Source organism: Pelophylax lessonae (genome assembly GCF_965119305.1).
Source record: "Pelophylax lessonae genome assembly, chromosome: 1".
NCBI lineage: Eukaryota > Metazoa > Chordata > Amphibia > Anura > Ranidae > Pelophylax > Pelophylax lessonae.
This window is the reverse complement of record NC_138768.1, coordinates 91,822,410-91,840,947: the sequence shown is the minus strand read 5'-3', so window position 1 is coordinate 91,840,947 and position 18,538 is coordinate 91,822,410. Positions and strand designations below refer to the sequence as shown.

The following is an 18,538-nucleotide window of genomic DNA, read 5'->3' as shown; positions in this document are numbered from 1 at the left end:
CAGGCAGGTTTGAGATACTGTTGTGGAGAAGTTTAAAGTTGGATTTGGATACAAAAAGATTTCCCAAGCTTTAAACATTGCAAGGAGCACTGTGCAAGCGATAATAATGAAATGGAAGGAGTATCAGACCACTGCAAATCTACGAAGACCTGGCCGTCCCTCTAAACTTTCAGCTCATACAAAGAGAAGACTGATCAGAGATGCAGCCAAGAGGCCCATGATCACTCTGGATGAACTGCAGAGATCTACAGCTGAGGTGGGAGACTCTGTCCATTGGACAACAATCAGTCGTATACTGCACAAATCTGGCCTTTATGGAAGAGTGGCAAGAAGAAAGTCATTTCTTAAAGATATCCATAAAAAGTGTCGTTTAAAGTTTGCCACAAGCCACCTGGGAGACGCACCAAACATGTGGAAGAAGGTGCTCTGGTCAGATGAAACCAAAATAAAACTTTTTGGCAACAATGCAAAACGTTATGTTTGGCGTAAAAGCAACACAGCTCATCACCCTGAACACACCATCCCCACTGTCAAACATGGTGGTGGCAGCATCATGGTTTGGGCCTGCTTTTCTTCAGCAGGGACAGGGAAGATGGTTAAAATTGATGGGGAGATGGATGGAGCAAAACTCAAGGACCATTCTGGAAGAAAACCTGATGGAGTCTGCAAAAGATCTGAGACTGGGACGGAGATTTGTCTTCCAACAAGACAATGATCCAAAACATAAAGCAAAATCTACAATGGAATGGTTCACAAATAAACATATCCAGGTGTTAGAATGGCCAAGTCAAAGTCCAGACCTTAATCCAATCGAGAATCTGTGGAAAGAACTGAAAACTGCTCTTCACAAATGCTCTCCATCCAACCTCACTGAGCTCGAGTTGTTTTGCAAGGAGGAATGGGCAAAAATTTCAGTCTCTCGATGTGCAAAACTGATAGAGACATACCCCAAGCGACTTACAGCTGTAATCGCAGCAAAAGGTGGCGCTAAAAAGTATTAACTTAAGGGGGCTGAATAATTTTGCACGCCCAATTTTTCAGTTTTTTATTTGTTAAAAAGTTTGAAATATCCAATAAATTTCGTTCCACTTCATGATTGTGTCCCACTTGCTGTTTCTTCACAAAATAGTTAGTTTTATATCTTTATGTTAGAAGTCTGAAATGTGGCAAAGGGTCGAAGTTCAAGGGGGCCGAATACTTTTGCAAGGCACTGTAGGTAGAGCCACAGATGTGACCTCATTAGTGTGCTGCTACTGAAATTACACCAACAACTGTCAGCATAATTATCAATAATTTAACTTTAAAGCTGGACTGTAAACAGAATACTACACATTTGAAATACATATGAGAACTGTTCTACTAAGGAATTGTAAGTCTGTTCAGCCAGTTATGTGATCCATCCTCACCTCCTGGAACTCAAGGCAGACTTCACAACAGCTAAGCAATGTGGCAGAGGCAGGAGAGACTTGCTCATCACACAATATGGTAGAGGGGTGACTTACATTTTGGCATCTTTCCCTTTGGTGCCAGGCCAACCTTAGGCCATGACTGGACAATGAAATATGAACAATTTGAGAAGGATGAATGATCGCATAACTGGCTTAACAGACTTACAAATCCTTAGAACAGTTTCCATATGAATTTCAAAGGTGCATTTTGCTGTTTGCACGGAGCTCAATTAAAGGTAAATTAGTGAAAACCATGCTTAGCTGTTGGCTTACTTCATCTAATGAAAAAGCCAATATATTTGCTGACCTATCCTTATCCCATGGCACAAGTGAGCATCGTGATATTATTGCTTTGTGCCACTACGGCTGAACACTGATCATTTCTGAGCCTGGTTCTCCAGCTGTTGTATATATTTACCTAGTGGCCTATATTTCCTTGTCGAGATTCATTTAGCCTTTTAATGTGCAAGTCTCATTAAAACAAAGTAAAGGGGAAATATTACCAACCATTATTTCAGCATTGTTGGAATATAAACCCGCTTTGTTGATTATTATGTGCATACCTAATGTAATAAATAGGGGGAATTAATCATGGGGAATAATATCTTGGTAGTATCTGTAAAATTGCACTGCAGCCCATACGAAGCCTATAGCAGGCCTAATAAAGGTTGCTTGCTGGTGTTTTGTATAGCGCTTGCATGCATTGCCACCTTCTTCAAACCTGGCATGTCCTTGTGGTCTCTTAGTAGGCTTTATGAAGGCCATGTAGGCTCCATGTAGGCTTTATGAAAATGCTAAAGGTTAGTCCCTGCCCAAGCTGAATCAAAGGGCTGTGGTCAGCCTCCACATATTGGAGACCACAAAGTGACTAATACGAGATATTATCTGATAGTTTCAGACACAACCACCCTGGCTGGCCCTCAATTCTTCGTAGATAGCCCGTATGAGTAACACGGAGGTTGGTGCTGCGTAGGTCACAAGTAACTTTTTTTAATGCATAAAATTATTGTTTGACAAATACTTTTCTGCAGCTATGAAGCTGAACTTGCTGGTTCTTTGTTTGCTATAATGTATCTAAAGCCCAAACTGTTTGTTTTGCAAAAAGTGCACACTGGTAAAGCCCTGTCGCTTTTTTGTTATTTACCAACTATGGAGATTTCCCCTCACTTTTTGTCCTGGAGACACAGTAGGAAGTGAGAAGTGTCTCCAAGGGGATGGAACCTCCCCTTTTTGGCAGTGGTAACCAGAGCTTTTTTTCTCAGAGAATAGGTGCAGGAAACTCACCCTCTCTGCCCAACACTCCACCCCAACCCCGCCTTAATCACGCCCAAATACCACCCCCAGCCACACCTTTCTTAGAGGAGAGAAGCAATTGGAAAAGCCAATGGCTGCACACCACCAGGAAGCTTGAATGAAGCAAAATAATTCTTCATACATGTCAAGGAACAGCAGAAGGGGATTGGTAAACGCGTTTCACACTGGCTCAATGTGCTTGTTCACTCAAGAGGAGAGAAGTATAGTGGCACCAATAAATTTTAATAAGTTAAGGCTTAGAACTGTATATAACATAAGGTGTATGGTTGAGGAATGTGTAACACACTAAGTACAAGACTCAGGAGTTCATAACACACAGGGCTCAGGAGTGTGTATTGTGAAGTTGTGAGGAGTGCGTATCACACAAGGCGCAGAAAAATAAAATCAGCAAAAGGGATAGTATTTACATTGAATGATTACTTATTCAATGAGAAGCATCCCTTGTGCTAAGGGATATGCACCATATAGCCCTATGTAGAGTGCAGGGGTCAGGAATATGAAACACAGAGGCCATCACACAGAATGCAGTGGTAAAGCGTGTGTATTATGCAGCCCAGCAATGAATGCAGGGCTCAGGAGTATGTAACGTAAAACTGTACAGAGTACAGCATTCAGGAGGACCATCCCAAAGTCTTTAATATGTAACATAAAGCACAGCATGCAGAGTATAGTGGTGCAGAGTATGTAAAGTACAAGGTGGTACAAAATTGTCACTACTGCACCCTGCATGCTATGCCATACATCTTGGTCAATGAACTCTGTATGAATTACTGTCCCTTAGCAAACTTCCCTGGTCTTCCCCCAAGCAACCCCCCCCCCCCCCGAAGCTTACATACCCAGTCCACAACTCTCTGCACCCCATCCACATTATCTCTGCCCCCTTCTGCAACCCCATCTAAAGCTCACCTCAATCCACAGCTTTCACCTTTACCACCTCCCATGTTTCACCCCTGAATCCCCAACTTCCCCCACAGCCCTCACAACTGCACAACCTGCCCCACCTCCACATCTCTCACACAACCTGCCTTCTTTCTCCTGCAGCTCTTACCCCAGTTCTCCTCTCTGCTAAAATCTCCCCAGCTCTTCCTCATCACAATTTCCCTCAGCTCTTCTCTCATCACAAACCCCCCACCTCTTGTCTCATCACAAATCCCCCCAGCTCTTCTCTCATCACAAATCCCTGCAGCACTTCTCTCATCACAAATTCCTCCAGCTCTTCTCTCATCACAAATTCCCCCACCTCTTCTCTCATCACAAATTCCTCCAGCTCTTCTCTCATCACAAATTCCTCCAGCTCTTCTCTCATCACAAATCCCCCCAGCTCTTCTCTCATCACAAATCCCCCCAGCTCTTCTCTCATCACAAATCCCCGCAGCACTTCTCTCATCACAAATTCCTCCAGCTCTTCTCTCATCACAAATTCCTCCAGCTCTTCTCTCGTCACAAATTCCCCCAGCTCTTCTCTCATCACAAATTCTTCCAGCTCTTCTCTCGTCACAAATTCCTCCAGCTCTTCTCTCATCACAAATTCTTCCAGCTCTTCTCTCATCACAAATCCCCCCAGCTCTTCTCTCATCACAAATCCCCGCAGCACTTCTCTCATCACAAATTCCTCCAGCTCTTCTCTCATCACAAATTCCTCCAGCTCTTCTCTCATCACAAATTCCTCCAGCTCTTCTCTCATCACAAATTCTTCCAGCTCTTCTCTCATCACAAATCCCCCCAGCTCTTCTCTCATCACAAATCCCCGCAGCTCTTCTCTCATCACAAATCCCCCCAGCTCTTCTCTCATCACAAATCCCCCCAGCTCTTCTCTCATCACAAATCCCCGCAGCACTTCTCTCATCACAAATTCCTCCAGCTCTTCTCTCATCACAAATTCCTCCAGCTCTTCTCTCATCACAAATTCCTCCAGCTCTTCTCTCGTCACAAATTCCCCCAGCTCTTCTCTCGTCACAAATTCTTCCAGCTCTTCTCTCGTCACAAATTCTTCCAGCTCTTCTCTTGTTTCAAATCCCCCCCAGCTCTTCTCTCATCACCAATCCCCTTAGCTTTTCTCTCATCACAAATACCCCCAGCTCTTCTCTCATCAAATATGTCCCCACCTCTTCTCTCATCACAAATCCCCCACCTCTTGTCTCATCACAAATCACCCCCAGCTCTTTTCACGTTACAAATCCCCCCCCCCCCCCAGCTCTTCTCTCCTCACAAATTCCCCCCAGCCCTTCTCTCTGCTAACCCCACACACAAACACACACTTTCCCTCTCTGCACATATCCCCCCTCCCCCACACACTTCTCTCTGAACAAATTTAGTCCCTTGAAAGCTCTCCCCCTCTTTTCACTCACAGTGACATATCCCTCACCTCTTCCGTGGTCACTGATCTTTGTGGTATGTGCAGGGTTTTTTTTTCTTCAGCACAGTACAATGGATCGGAGAGCTCCCTCTACTGTAGCACAGATCGGAGGAGGTTTTTCAGGGCTCCTCAGCTCCATGCTACAAAGTCTGAGTAGCCGTGGCAAGCAGGGACAAAAGCTTCCTCCCAAATCACTGCAGCGGCTGCTGTAAGTTAGGACCTGGGACCTGAAGCACTTGCCAGGGCTCGAGGGTAACAGCCCTTGGCACAGAGAAGCCAGTAGAGAAAGTGGGCTGCTGCACAGAAGGTTTTTTTTTTTTATCTTAATGCATAGACTGCATTAAGATAAAAAAACCTTCTGACTTTCGAACTGCTTTAAGCAGTCCTCGGCAGGACAGCAAATATTAGCAAATCCTTTTTTGCATGAATAGATCTGCTAGCTGCAGTGAGGAAAACACCCAGCTCCTGTGAATTACCTGTTTACACACCGTTAGTCTGCAAATACTGATTTTATTTTTAAAGCCCGTGTGACTAGGTGATAATGCAAGAGCCCAACTGGGAGACAGGGACAGAGTGTTGTCACCTTCTAACAGGAAGTACCTGGCAGGATCACACCAGATTCAATTATTTTATTGTAAGCTGCAGATTTAAAGTTGCTGAAAATTTCTTTTGAAATTACGTTTAACACTTACATGGGTTTTTTAGCAATTGGGTTTGCATATACTTTAAATGCTGCATATAAATCATCCTACTATAAGATAATATGACATTCATTTAATTTTTTGTTTTTTTCCTGATAGGGCAGTCACTTTATAAGAATATTTTTTTTCCTCGCAGGTCATGTGGCAGCACAGCGTAATGCGTTATCAGCGATGGTTATTTGGTGGAAAATTTTTAAATTGAAGTGTTAATCTGCATTTTTTAAATATTTGATCCTTCAGTATAAGTATAAGGTCGCACTGTGATATAAACTGACCTGCACTGTAAAAGGGCACTGTAATGATATCTGCCCTTTACAGTGCAGTCCCCTTTATATCACAGTGCCCCTAGCAGAGTCGGAAGAGGAGACAAAGGCATGGTCGCATAGCGCAAGTATAAAATAGACAAAAGGGGCACACCCTTTTAAATGTAGGCGTTATATGTGAGAATAAAATAAAAAAATTATGCACTCAGTGCTGTAGGGATATTGATGTGTTGACAGGTCCCGGTGAGCTGGCTCTTCCTGCAGAGTTGGGCAGGCAGACAGCTGGTCTGTATGGCAGAAATAGGCAGGCAAGCAGCTGTGTCTACAGAGCAGGGCTGACATGCTGATGAACTAGGTTGGAGAACTATTAGAGTGTCAAAGCTGTGCTCCAGATAAGTTGGCTCCTCTTACAGGGTTCGGCAGGCTGGCAGCATTTTTGTGAGGTAGGGACAAGCAAGCGGCTGTGTCTGCAGAGTGGACCTGGGATGTTGATGGGCTTGAATGGCTTTCGGGAATGATGATGTCCTGCATAGCGGGTGGTGAGCTGTGGCCACGGTCTGTTAGCCCTGTCAGGACCATGGTCACTACTTACCTCCCACTGTGCAGTCTGCTTGGCCCTGGCCTATCAGGCAAATGCCCGGTGTGCCCTATGGCCATTCCGGGCCTGGTTGTACGTGTCAGAACTATTACCAAAACTAGTTTAGAGGGACTATACAGTCAGAAAAGCGTCATAAATACTTTATTGAATTCTCCCAATGTCTTTATGGAGCTGGCTTTGTACACAGGGGCATAGTCATGCTGGAACATAAAATGGCCTTCTCCAAACTGTTGCTACAAGGTTGTTGTAAACATACAATTGTCAAAAATGTCTTTGTGTGCTGTAGCAATAATAGTACCCTTTACTAGAAACCCTTTTTAAAATAAAATAACAAACATCTTATACTTACCTGCTCTGTTGCAGTTGATTGCCCGGATCCTCCTCTTCTAGGTTCCCTCTTCTGCTCTCCTGCACCCTCACTCCTGCCAAGTGCCCCCACAGTAAGCAGCTTGCTATAGGGGAATCCGAGCTGAATCCCAGCTCCCTGTATCCATTCAGACACAGAGCTGTGGTCCAGCCTACCCCCTCTCTCTCTCCTAATTGGCTGACTGACTTTGATTGGCAGGAGCCAGTGGCTCCGCTGCTGTATCTCAGCCAATCAGGAGGGAGAGTTTTGGACAGCAGAGACATTTGTGGACATTGCTGGACTGAGATATGGGGCTCAGGTAAGTATTAGAGGGTGCTGGGGAGGCTTCTGCGCACATAAGGTTTTTTATATTAATCCATTAGGATAAAAAAAACCTTCTGACTTTACAACTCCTTTAATAATTTGAAGAAGTATCTATGTACTTTTGGCCATTTAGGTAGGTGATGGTCAGATGGTCACATATTTCCCATCATATTGTGTACTTTTCATCTAAATGGCAACAAAGGTATTGGTAGGGTTAGTGTAGGTAAATAGTGCCAAAGGTTTTCTCTATCCTTTTGATGTGTTTAGAATAAGCCTTTTGGTTTTCTCAAACAGTACTGCACAGACTTGCTTATCCTAATAATGTGCTCAAGACTAGGGTTACTCCAGAGTTTGGACAAAAGTACATGAGGAAGGCAGCGCATGAACCACACTGGGATGCAATGGATAAGGAAGTCAGGTGAACATCCAGTATAGGAAGGGTTAACAGTTTATTGGTATTAATAACCGAAAAACAAAGTACATAAAATGCTTACATCCCCCTGGGCTGGAGTAGACACGGGCACCTGGCAGCAAGCAACACGAGTGCGAGGAGGTCAGTCTCCCAGGACTGCTGAGCAGTGTGTGCACAAAGCCGGAAACCAGCCGGCGCGAGGATGAAAGGACTCCGCTGCGGTTCCGTAGTGGTGACATCAGCCGGACAGGCGCCACTTGCGGGGAAATACCAGGAACCAGGGTGGACCATAAGCTATATGGCTGCCATGACTACATGTTTCGCGCTATGCGCTTTATCAAGCTTGATAAAGCGCATAGCGCGAAACATGTAGTCATGGCAACCATATAGCTTATGGTCCACCCTGGTTCCTGGTATTTCCCCGCAAGTGGCGCCTGTCCGGCTGATGTCACCACTACGGAACCGCAGCGGAGTCCTTTCATCCTCGCGCCGGCTGGTTTCCGGCTTTGTGCACACACTGCTCAGCAGTCCTGGGAGACTGACCTCCTCGCACTCGTGTTGCTTGCTGCCAGGTGCCCTTGTCTACTCCAGCCCAGGGGGATGTAAGCATTTTATGTACTTTGTTTTTTGGTTATTAATACCAATAAACTGTTAACCCTTCCTATACTGGATGTTCACCTGACTTCCTTATCCATTGCATCCCAGTGTGGTTCATGCGCTGCCTTCCTCATGTACTTTTGTCCATATCAGCACCCTTCCTATGCTTGTTGGCTAGCAGCAGAAAAACCACTGGGGAGCCTCACATGCTTACTTCTATCCCTCCACCCCAAAGGCACCCCAGGAGCACCAGATTTGTGATTATTACTTTTACTTCTGGACTGGATTTTTTTCCTATGGCTGCCCTGGGTGCGAATCTCTTTGGATAGTGTGTATCCAGCTTAAGGAACATTCTTCCCACTGACCATCAATGTAAGGTACATTCTTCCCACTGACCATCAATGTAAGGAACATTCTTCCCACTGACCATCAATGTAAGGTACATTCTTCCCACTGACCATCATTGTAAGGAACATTCTTCTCACTGACCTCCAATGGGACCCTTATCCTGATTTGCCACCAATCTAAAGTAGCGTTTCTCCACTGACCATTTATGTAAGGGAGAATTTCACTTACCACTGATGTAAGTGGCACTTTCATTGCTCCTCTGTGTAAGGGGGAACAACTGACTTACTGTTATGCTAATGTACCATAGGCTCTAGATATAGTAATTATTAGCAGGGGATCTCTATGACCCACATGTTATTTCAAGGGTTCCTTCATATTAAAAAGGTTGAGAAACACTGCATTAGGCTGATCACTATTACATTTTTATCTGCTGAAATGTAGCTTGACCCTAGTTTAATTTGAAGGTGGAGTTATGATGGCTCATGATTATTTTTACTGGAAAAAGTCAATTCTTTGTAGCTCTATGATTTTATTCTCTGTAAAATAGCTTTTTGATCCAATAACCTTGGACTCAGACTCTTCCAAGTGTAGCAGACAAAATTATGCCATTAGTTGCTTTTTATGTGGACATAATTTACATTAATGAATATATTTACAAATGGTCCATAAAGCTCCAGCCACTGGAAATAAAGAGCACCGTAGAGGAAATGTAGTAATGTCGGCAAGCTGAGGAATGTCTTTCGCTTGGCAGGGACGAAGGTTATTTATCAACATAAAAACACATTTTCAGTACAAGCTTCAGGTCAGGCTGCCCACCAGATGCGTGCCTGTGTATGCGTAATGAAGAAGAAAGATTTCTGAGATGTTTTAAAAATAAAAAGAGCTCAGTGTGACTAAAGCTAAGTCCAAAAGGTCAGATTTCTCTGTTTATAATCTGAGTGAAAAAAAAAAAGTCGGGAAAATCTGCTAACATTCTACGAGGAAGGGAGCTGTCATCTAGATAAAGGAAGGCCTGTGGACGTGGTATATCTGGATTTTGCAAAAGTATTTGTTACAGTTCAACGTAAACACTTTATTTATAAATTGAGGTCAGTAGGCATAAACCACAAGGTTAATACCTTGATAGAAAACTGGTTCCGGGGACGCGTCCAAAGGGTAGTCCTAAAATGCATGTACTCAGACTGGTAAGTGGGATAACCCAAGGCTCTTTCCTGGGACCAATTATGTTTAATAACGGAAAGAATGAGTGTCGGTAATTCTGATTACTCCATTCTGGCCAAAAAGAGCGTGGTTCTCCATAATTCTACAAATGTCAGTCAAGCCATTCTGGCAGCTTCCTCTCAAGCAGGATTTACTACTTCAGTATGTCACCCATATGTAGCCAGGCTAAGTCTCACTGCCTGGTATCTGAGGAGCAGCTATTAAAGAGTAAGGGATTCTCAGAGCCTCTAGTAACCGCTTTGCTTTCTAGTAGGAAGAAAGTAACTAGATCTATTTATGCTTAGGATTGAAAGGTCTATAATGCCTGGTGTCATTCGACAAATTGAACCTTGGGAGATATTGTGTCAGTGTTGAAATTCCTACAAAATGGCATAGAGAAAGGTCTGGCAGTTAGTACTCTTAAGGTGCAAGTGGCAACCTTAGAAGTATTCCTGGAGATTAGTGTTGAGCGAACACGGATTGTATTTTTCGGGTCCGTACTGGATAATTGGATTTTTGCTACCCGGACACGGACCCGAAAACTTTACTGTATGTTCGGGTTTAAAATCCGTGTTCGGTAATTTTATTTCCTGTTTTATATGTAATGGCGCTCTTTTAATGGCAGGCTTTCAACAGCCAATCAACAAGCGTTTAACTGGTGTGCGCCATCACAGCCATGCCTACTAATGTATTAGTAGCTGTGATTGGCCATTTTAAGCATGTGACCCAGGTCTTTATAAGCTCGAGAGACACAGCGCGGTGCGTCAGTCTGCTGTAGTGTAGGGAGAGAGCACACACAACGGTGCTGGCTGCTGCTGATTAGGGACAGACAGGGAAAAATTGTGCCCGAAAAGAATGCAGGGACAGGTTGGAGTGTAGGCAGGGAAAGATATTTGAGCATTTTAGGGACAGGCTGGGGAGATTAGGCAGGGTCAGATAGGAGACACAGGACAGAACAATCGTCCGTTAGCGATCTACAATGATTTTGCTGTGTGGGGGGTGGTGCAGTGAACAATCTTTTTGCCCTCACTTGAGCCCACTAAGGAGGAGGAGGAGGGAGAAAAAAATATATTTTTATCAGTCTGTTGTGTGCAGCGTTTAGCTATATTTTACTAAAGATTGCAGTTCATTTGTCATGCTCTTAACTACATTTTGCTGGCATTTGCAGCACTCTAGCCTTTCCATTGGTTTTTTTAGAGCCATTTTAGTGCCTGAAAGTTTGGGTCCCCATGGACTTCAATGGGGTTCGGTGTTCGGAAAAAATCCGGGACACGGACCTGGACTTTTTTTTCAAGTTCGGCCGAACACGGACATCCAGGTGTCCGCTCAACTCTACTGGAGATACCAATTTCTTCAGAAGCCTTTGTTGCAAGATTTTTTAGGGCGCTTACTCGTTCCACACCAGCGCCTGCTAAACATTTTCTTAAGTGGCATTTGTCAGTGGTTCTACAAGCCTTCACAAAGAAGCCTTTTGAACCTTTAGAATTTATTTCTTTGAGGAATCTTACCCTCAAGACGGTATTTTTATTTGCGATTACATCCGCAAGAAGAATCAGTGAACTGCATGCACAGTTAACAAGCCTTTCTTGTCCATCTACCCAGATAGAATTATACTCAAAACAGATCCAGGTTTTTTGCCAAAGGTAGCGTCAGTTCAAAACTGGTCTCAGGATATTATCCTACCATCTTTTTGTTCTAACCCTTCAGGGGTTAAGGAGAGACTTTTTCACAATCTAGATGTGAGAAGAATCCTATTACATTACCTGGAGGTAACAAGGGACTTTTAGGTCTTCAGACTCTTTGTTCTTTTTTCGGGCAACAAAAAAGGCCACCAGGCATCTAAAGGGTCAATTGCTAGGTGGCATAATTCAGCTACTTTCAAGGCTTACTCCCAGATGGAATTATCTCCCCCGCAGGGATTTCGTGCACACTCTATTAGAGCTCTTGCTACTACATGGACAGAAAAAGCTGGTGCCACCCCAGATCAAATTTGTAAGGCGGCTACGTGGTCAAGTTATCTAACATTTGTCTGTCATTAATTACAGACTGGACCTTCTGTCATATAGAGAAGGTTATTCTGCATAGAGTGCAGAATGAAAGTAGGTTACTAATGTCGGCTATGTAAGAGTCGGGGAACAATAATCAGTGTAATCATAGATATTTATTGAATAAAGTATCTCGTAAGAATTTACTACCGTGCAATTATCAAATAAGGTATAACCAGTGGTGAATACAGAAAACAAGACTAACAAAACATATAAACAGGTAATGACTATACCGGCCGGTGCACAATAAGAATGGTATCAAAAAAAGGAAATCATATATATGATGTGTTTCCACATGGGTGAGTTAATAACATGATGTATTTGCCAAATGTCAATAGAATGTGATCTTCTTGATAGACTCCTGAGGAAGTTCGGACCAGTCCGTTATGACTGAGTTGGTGCACTAAAATGTGACATGAAATTAATCTAACGTTTGTAAATGTCAGCAGGGGATCAGGCTTTGGGCAGAAAGGTCCTTCAGACTGTTGTCCCTCCCTAATTGTTAAGTCTCGTTTATCCTCTCAGGTGCTGTCCTGAAAGACGTTAAGGGGAAATCCAAGTTAGACTTACCAATAACTTGTTTTCTATGAGTCTTTCAGGACAGGAGCGACCTGCCCTTGTTTTTATTTTTTATTTTTTTACTGTTATGATTATGTGTTCCAACCTGGTCCAGAGGTACTCTACTACAACTGTAAAAAAATGGTGAAAACCAAAGGAAACTGCGCAAAAAGAATAATTATGTGATGAGGCTAAATAGCCACATAAACTGGTGAAACGTGAAAAACACAATAAATTGTATTTTTTGAGGAATTTCTTCCCCACTGTGAGCTGCAAACAAAAAGCCAAAAAGCTGTGACAATTTTAAAAGATAGGTATATTGCGCTCAACATGTGACATATGATAAAGTGCCAGTGCAAATGTAAATATAAATATCAATGTGGATGTTAAAAAGTCTCTAGGTTTACTTAATATCAATAGTCCATATAGCAGTGACAATAATTATGATAAAAGAATAGACTTGATAGAAGTGTTAAGAACCTCCACCTCCACACTTTCACCCAGTGTTCATACAAGGTACTTCTTACCAGAAGTATATGACCCCTTGATTATAGGGGGTCACATAGGCATATTGATCCAATAATAATACGATCCTCAGCTCCAAATTCCCTTTTCCCCGGGAAAGCTCTCAGACCAAAAACAGGATCTTGTTTATGAAATAAGAGGCCAGGTAAAAGGAGCAGAAGGTGAGACCCACCGCGGGTCCCCTAAAATACATCTGTCACCGCATTCCACCGCTCTGATCGCTCCTTATTCCTCCAATACGATCAGCACAGGAAAATGATCAGCAGCAAGCTGCCATGACACTTCCACGTTGCTCTACGCCTGTCATGGCAGCTTGCTGCTGATCATTTTCCTGTGCTGATCGTATTGGAGGAATAAGGAGTGATCAGAGCGGTGGAATGCGGTGACAGATGTATTTTAGGGGACCCGCGGTGGGTCTCACCTTCTGCTCCTTTTATCTGGCCTCTTATTTCATAAACAAGATCCTGTATTTGGTCTGAGAGCTTACCCCGGGAAAAGGGAATTTGGAGCTGTGGATCGTATTATTATTGGATCAATATGCCTATGTGACCCCCTATAATCTAGGGGTCATATACTTCTGGTAAGAAGTACCTTGTATGAACACTGGGTGAAAGTGTGGAGGTGGAGGTTCTTAACACTTCTATCAAGTCTATGCTTTTATCATAATTATTGTCACTGCTATATGGACTTTTATTGATATTAAGTAAACCTAGAGACTTTTTAACATCCACATTGATATTTATATTTATATTTACATTTACACTGGCACTTTATCATATGTCACATGTTGAGCGCAATATACCTATCTTTTAAAACTCTACTACAACTGATGAGCTGTGGGGAAGGGCTTCCTTTTCAAATTTGGTGGAAGTGGTGTTTCCTGTTGGCAAATGGGGGGAGCCATCTCTTAGGTGCTGTCCTGAAAAACAAGTTACCAGTAAGTCTAACTTGGATTTTTTGGGGGGATTTTCCATAACTTCCCATGCCTCTTTTCACATTGTCACCAAAATATAAGCAACCTGATCTGAAAAGATATGAGGTAATATTTAAATTGTGCTCTTCATAAATATATACTAATGGCAATAATGTTTAAATTGTGCTCTTTAGAAATATGTACTAATGGTATTCTAATACTAAATTACATCTTGTTTCTTTCTTGCAGATTTTCCACATGACCTATGACCTTGCCAGCGCTGTGGTTAGAATAGTTAACCTCATAGGAATGATGCTTCTCCTCTGCCACTGGGACGGCTGCCTGCAATTCCTGGTCCCTTTGCTTCAGGAGTTTCCTAGCGATTGCTGGGTATCCTTAAATAATATGGTTGTAAGTATTTAATGAGCTCTTCAATTAATTCTATATATTGTAATCCTTGTTAATTAACTAAGATAAAACTCTGCCTTTATGACACTTGTAGCTTAGTCATAAGAAAATCCTATCATCAGATTTCACATCCAATGCTTTTTTTCTGTCAGATAATAAAAAAAAATACTGTGTGCCTAAGCAATATTTTCAACAGACTAAAAAGTAGTATAGGCAAAGCAAAGTCCATTCAAAACCAAACTTAGTATTGGGTGAATGCCATTGAAGTCCTGGCCGATGGGGTAGTCAGAGCTTCGTATGTAAGGGTCCTTTCACATCATGTGCGGCTGAGCTTGGAGTTAGATTTTAAGGGTTAAAGTTAGGGAACTCCACAATAAGTAATGTGAAAAGCCAGTGTTTATTGTGAAAAATAGCTTAAAAAGTACAATATTTACTAAGTTACAACCTTACTGTGTAACTGTGGCTTCATATGCATCCTTGTCAGCAGTGGAGATGGATGTCCACGAGTGGCGATGGAGGGGCAGGAAACAAGTCAGGGCTCTAACCGGGGGGACACACAAGGTCTGCTGAGGGAGCCCGAGCGGCCAAGTGACCGATGTCAGAAGTCAGACAACAAAGCGGCGTGTGCTATTTAAATATCAGCCACTAAAAAATGTGTAAAACCTGTAAAGTGTTACTGAACCCACAACAGTAAAATCAGTCTGTATATGAAGTAAAGCATGCTTGTTATACTCATTGTGGAACCTAAAGGGTTAATCATATGCATTGTATAAAAAGGCTGTTTGACCCTGTGTTCTCTGATTCTCCCCTTTTTTTTTATTGTCCCCAATCCAACTGCTGCTAGAACAGCACCTTGGAAGGCACTCTGCACATGCTCAGTTTGGTGTGTATTGCTAGCGAGTTTTTTTTGGGAGGGTGCATGTGATCAGCACAAGGCCAATGAGCACTGTCCAGACAGAGGGTCAGGGGTCATGCAGCCTCATAGGACAGTCAGAGGAGACTAAAACTCCTCCTAAAAGCTTTAACAAGTGCTCGGCTGGACACTGAAAGAAGTCACAAGTAACTCGACTGCTAAATAGTGCTGATGAGAAAAGGTATTTAGCAGTTTATATTTACTAAGCTATTTGCACTTCTGGGGGGGGGGGGGGGTTAGAATGACTCGCCCAGGCAAGAAAAGCAGAAGTGCTATACAAATAAAGTATGTTGTAAAGAAAAGAAAAAAAAAAGTGTCCATTGGTAAAATAAGGAGTGGGAGGAGGCAGGTCAGCTTACAGTTTTATTAAGGGGAAAGAGGGGCGCATTTGATCTGAAGGGGCCCTTACCCAACCTTGATCGTACATTTTTCAAATGATCCAAGTACAACTTTTCTTTCACTGTATCAGGCTGAAATCTGCACATCTTGGTAAGTTAAAATAACTATTCAATTATATTTTAGAAGTTCCCATTCAGTTAAAGAACATTTCGGTAAAGAAGTGAAAAACTTTCAAATGAGAATATGTTGATATTATTTGATATGACTGAGCGTGCTGTCATGTATTTAATGGCATTCAATAGGATTGTTACATCGGAGCTTTGCGTTGGAGTTTGATTGGTTTGAGATACAGATCAGGATCTCAGGTACTGTAGAGAATACTGCCAGGCTGGGATTGCATCTGACAAAATTCACTTTCTGAAAGATTCCATTGTGCCGGGAAGATACGTTTTGTTCACGGACAGACTATTCAAAAGCTGACACTTGACAGTTAATTAGGCGTTTTTCTGTAGTGTCTGTCACTTCCATTTGTTGCAGTAGCACATTTACCCCACTTTTCTAAGTTGTCTTTTAGGCTGAGTTTTAAAACCTCTCAGCCAAAATCGAGGTAGTAGATGAAGTATCAGATCAATGAGATAGACTAGAAGTAGAAGATTGGTGTGATACAGATGTTCTACAGAGCTGCTTGTCTGCTATGGCTTAGGGCACAGTTATTACGCTAAGGTAACTTAGATGAATTCTATCCACGGTATTGTTCTCCATCAAGCTACTGACGAAAGGTAATAGCTGTGGAATCCTCCTTCAAGAAGTCCGAGTGACTTTTCCAAGCATTACAAACCCCTCTGACAACGTTCGGAACACTATTTATATCAAAAATAAATTCTCAACACAGCCCTAAGCCTTTGTGTAAAACCTTGATCATATGTATGCCAATTGGATGTATGCTGGAAATCAAACTTGGTTCTGTTCTAGTACTGATCTTAAATGTAGCACTACTCCTTTGGGAGCTGCTGATTCCCCTGGGTTACCATTAGCCACAACATGACAGATTGACAATTTTCCAAGTGTGTTAGCTCGGTCAGGAACCAGTCCAGTATTTTTGGTTTTTGTGTTTTTATTTGGAACTTGGATAGGAGAAGGGAATGAGTGGGATACTCCAACTTTATACACTATGCACACTAGGCTGGGACGACTTGAAAATGCTGAGAACCGCTGAGTAACGCTAGTCACAGCTAGGCCCCTGCTTCAGTCCGTCACAAGCTGTGACGCGGGACTGAATTAACTTTCTGAGGTAATCTGTACTGTACTGCAGAACAACTTCAGGGCCCTTCCTGGCACCCCCTTTATTCCTAATCTTCAGGGTCAACTACACGGCACCCCCTTTCACTGATGCACTCCTTGTGTGAGCTGGCTCCTTGATCCCCTGACTTCTCTGGAGTGGTCCCCTCTCCTAGGCAGACCCTTAGGCAGATCTCCTAATACTGTTTTTCCCAAATGATTCTGCCAGCAGCTCCACTTGTCAGTTCTCTGGATCCTCTGCAGCTCAGCTCCACACACCCGGTTCACTAGGCCGACTGCCTGAACCACCCTCCTCACACCTGCAGGAGGAGAGACAGCCGTATGCCTCCTCCTGGGACTCTGCTTCCCACCAAAGACAACCTGTCACATGCTCCCTCCTGATTTATAGTCAATCCCAGGATGCATTGCAGCAATGCCCACCCACTGAGACAGTCATAAACCCTGGTACTACTTGTCAGGTTTCCTCCACTGTCTAACAAGCTCCCTTATTGGATACAGTGGGGAGACTCCCTTAGTCCCAATAATCACACCTTGAAACATGTGACAGGCTAAACTAAAAGATCAGGCTCTCCTGATAAGCAGAACAGAGCCACTAAATGCGTTTTCATAGCACCTACCTAGGAGGGTGCTACATAAAAAAAAAAAAATCTGTCAGTTTGCCCCTTTAAGCATAAAACTTCAGTTAAAAATGGTGTTAGAGATCCCTTCCAGTCTCCGCTCCTCAACAGACACATTTTGCCCAAGAAAAAGTCATAGACTAAGCCCATTTGCCAGGCAAAACACATCATAGATCTCTTCATTATGAAAAGATAGCAAGCTGTGCTGCCAATATCGGCATATAAGCATAAAACTTTTAATGCAAATGTCTATGGTGACCCCTGCCTTCTGCAGCCCTACCATCAATATCAATAAGTCAACATCTCAGTCAAAATGCATCAGTGGATGCATTTAGACTGGCAGAGCTAACCATTTCTGATTAACTTGCACTTGCAACTGGAGTGCTGCTGTGTTTGACTGTGTTTGACTGTTGGGACCCCAAGTCTGCACCATGTAAAACCTAATACACTGTAGTAGCAGTAATAATCTTTCCCTGATCTGACATTTGTAAATAGTACTTTTGGATGATGATTGCTTATTAGTGTATTTACTGTACCTGTGTTGCCTTATTGAATAACCCAATAAGGAAATGTAATTTATGTAATTTATGTACTTTATATAGTTTACCTGTTTAATGGGCATTTTAGTTTTAAACTGCTGCTCACCTTTGCCGATCCTAGTAAGTACGTGTGCATGTGAAAGCCTCAGTCAATATTGCTCCTCGGGCCGTGCCCCTGACATGTTTCACTCCACCCATAGCGGCTTAATCATAGGGGGTACCCTTATGATTAAAGTGGTTGAAAACCCTTACATGTACCCAGTGAAGTGACTGGCCGCAGGGGATACACAGAGAATAAACAAATCCTCCTACATAAGTTGTACCTGTCTATCTGTAATCTTCTCTTCTCTACAACCATTCAAAGTCCATAATTTATAAAGCTTGCCTGAGAGTTAAAAAAAAAAAAGGGGGGGGGCAGAAAGCAAAAGTTACACTCTGCAGAGCTTAGTGAGGAGAGTTCTGAGAGCTGATTGGA

At 42.9% G+C, this 18,538-nt stretch overlaps 1 protein-coding gene across 2 annotated transcripts in view; it reads left to right on the top strand.

Moving 5' to 3' along the window:
• The window catches only part of HCN1 (hyperpolarization activated cyclic nucleotide gated potassium channel 1), a 716,856-nt gene that overhangs the window by 322,803 nt on the left and 375,515 nt on the right, over positions 1-18,538 (top strand). For both annotated transcript variants that reach the window (XM_082252547.1, XM_082252548.1), the window contains exon 3: positions 14,198-14,359. In XM_082252547.1, the coding sequence (XP_082108673.1) occupies positions 14,198-14,359 (162 nt within the window). The remainder of the gene's footprint in view (positions 1-14,197; positions 14,360-18,538) is intronic.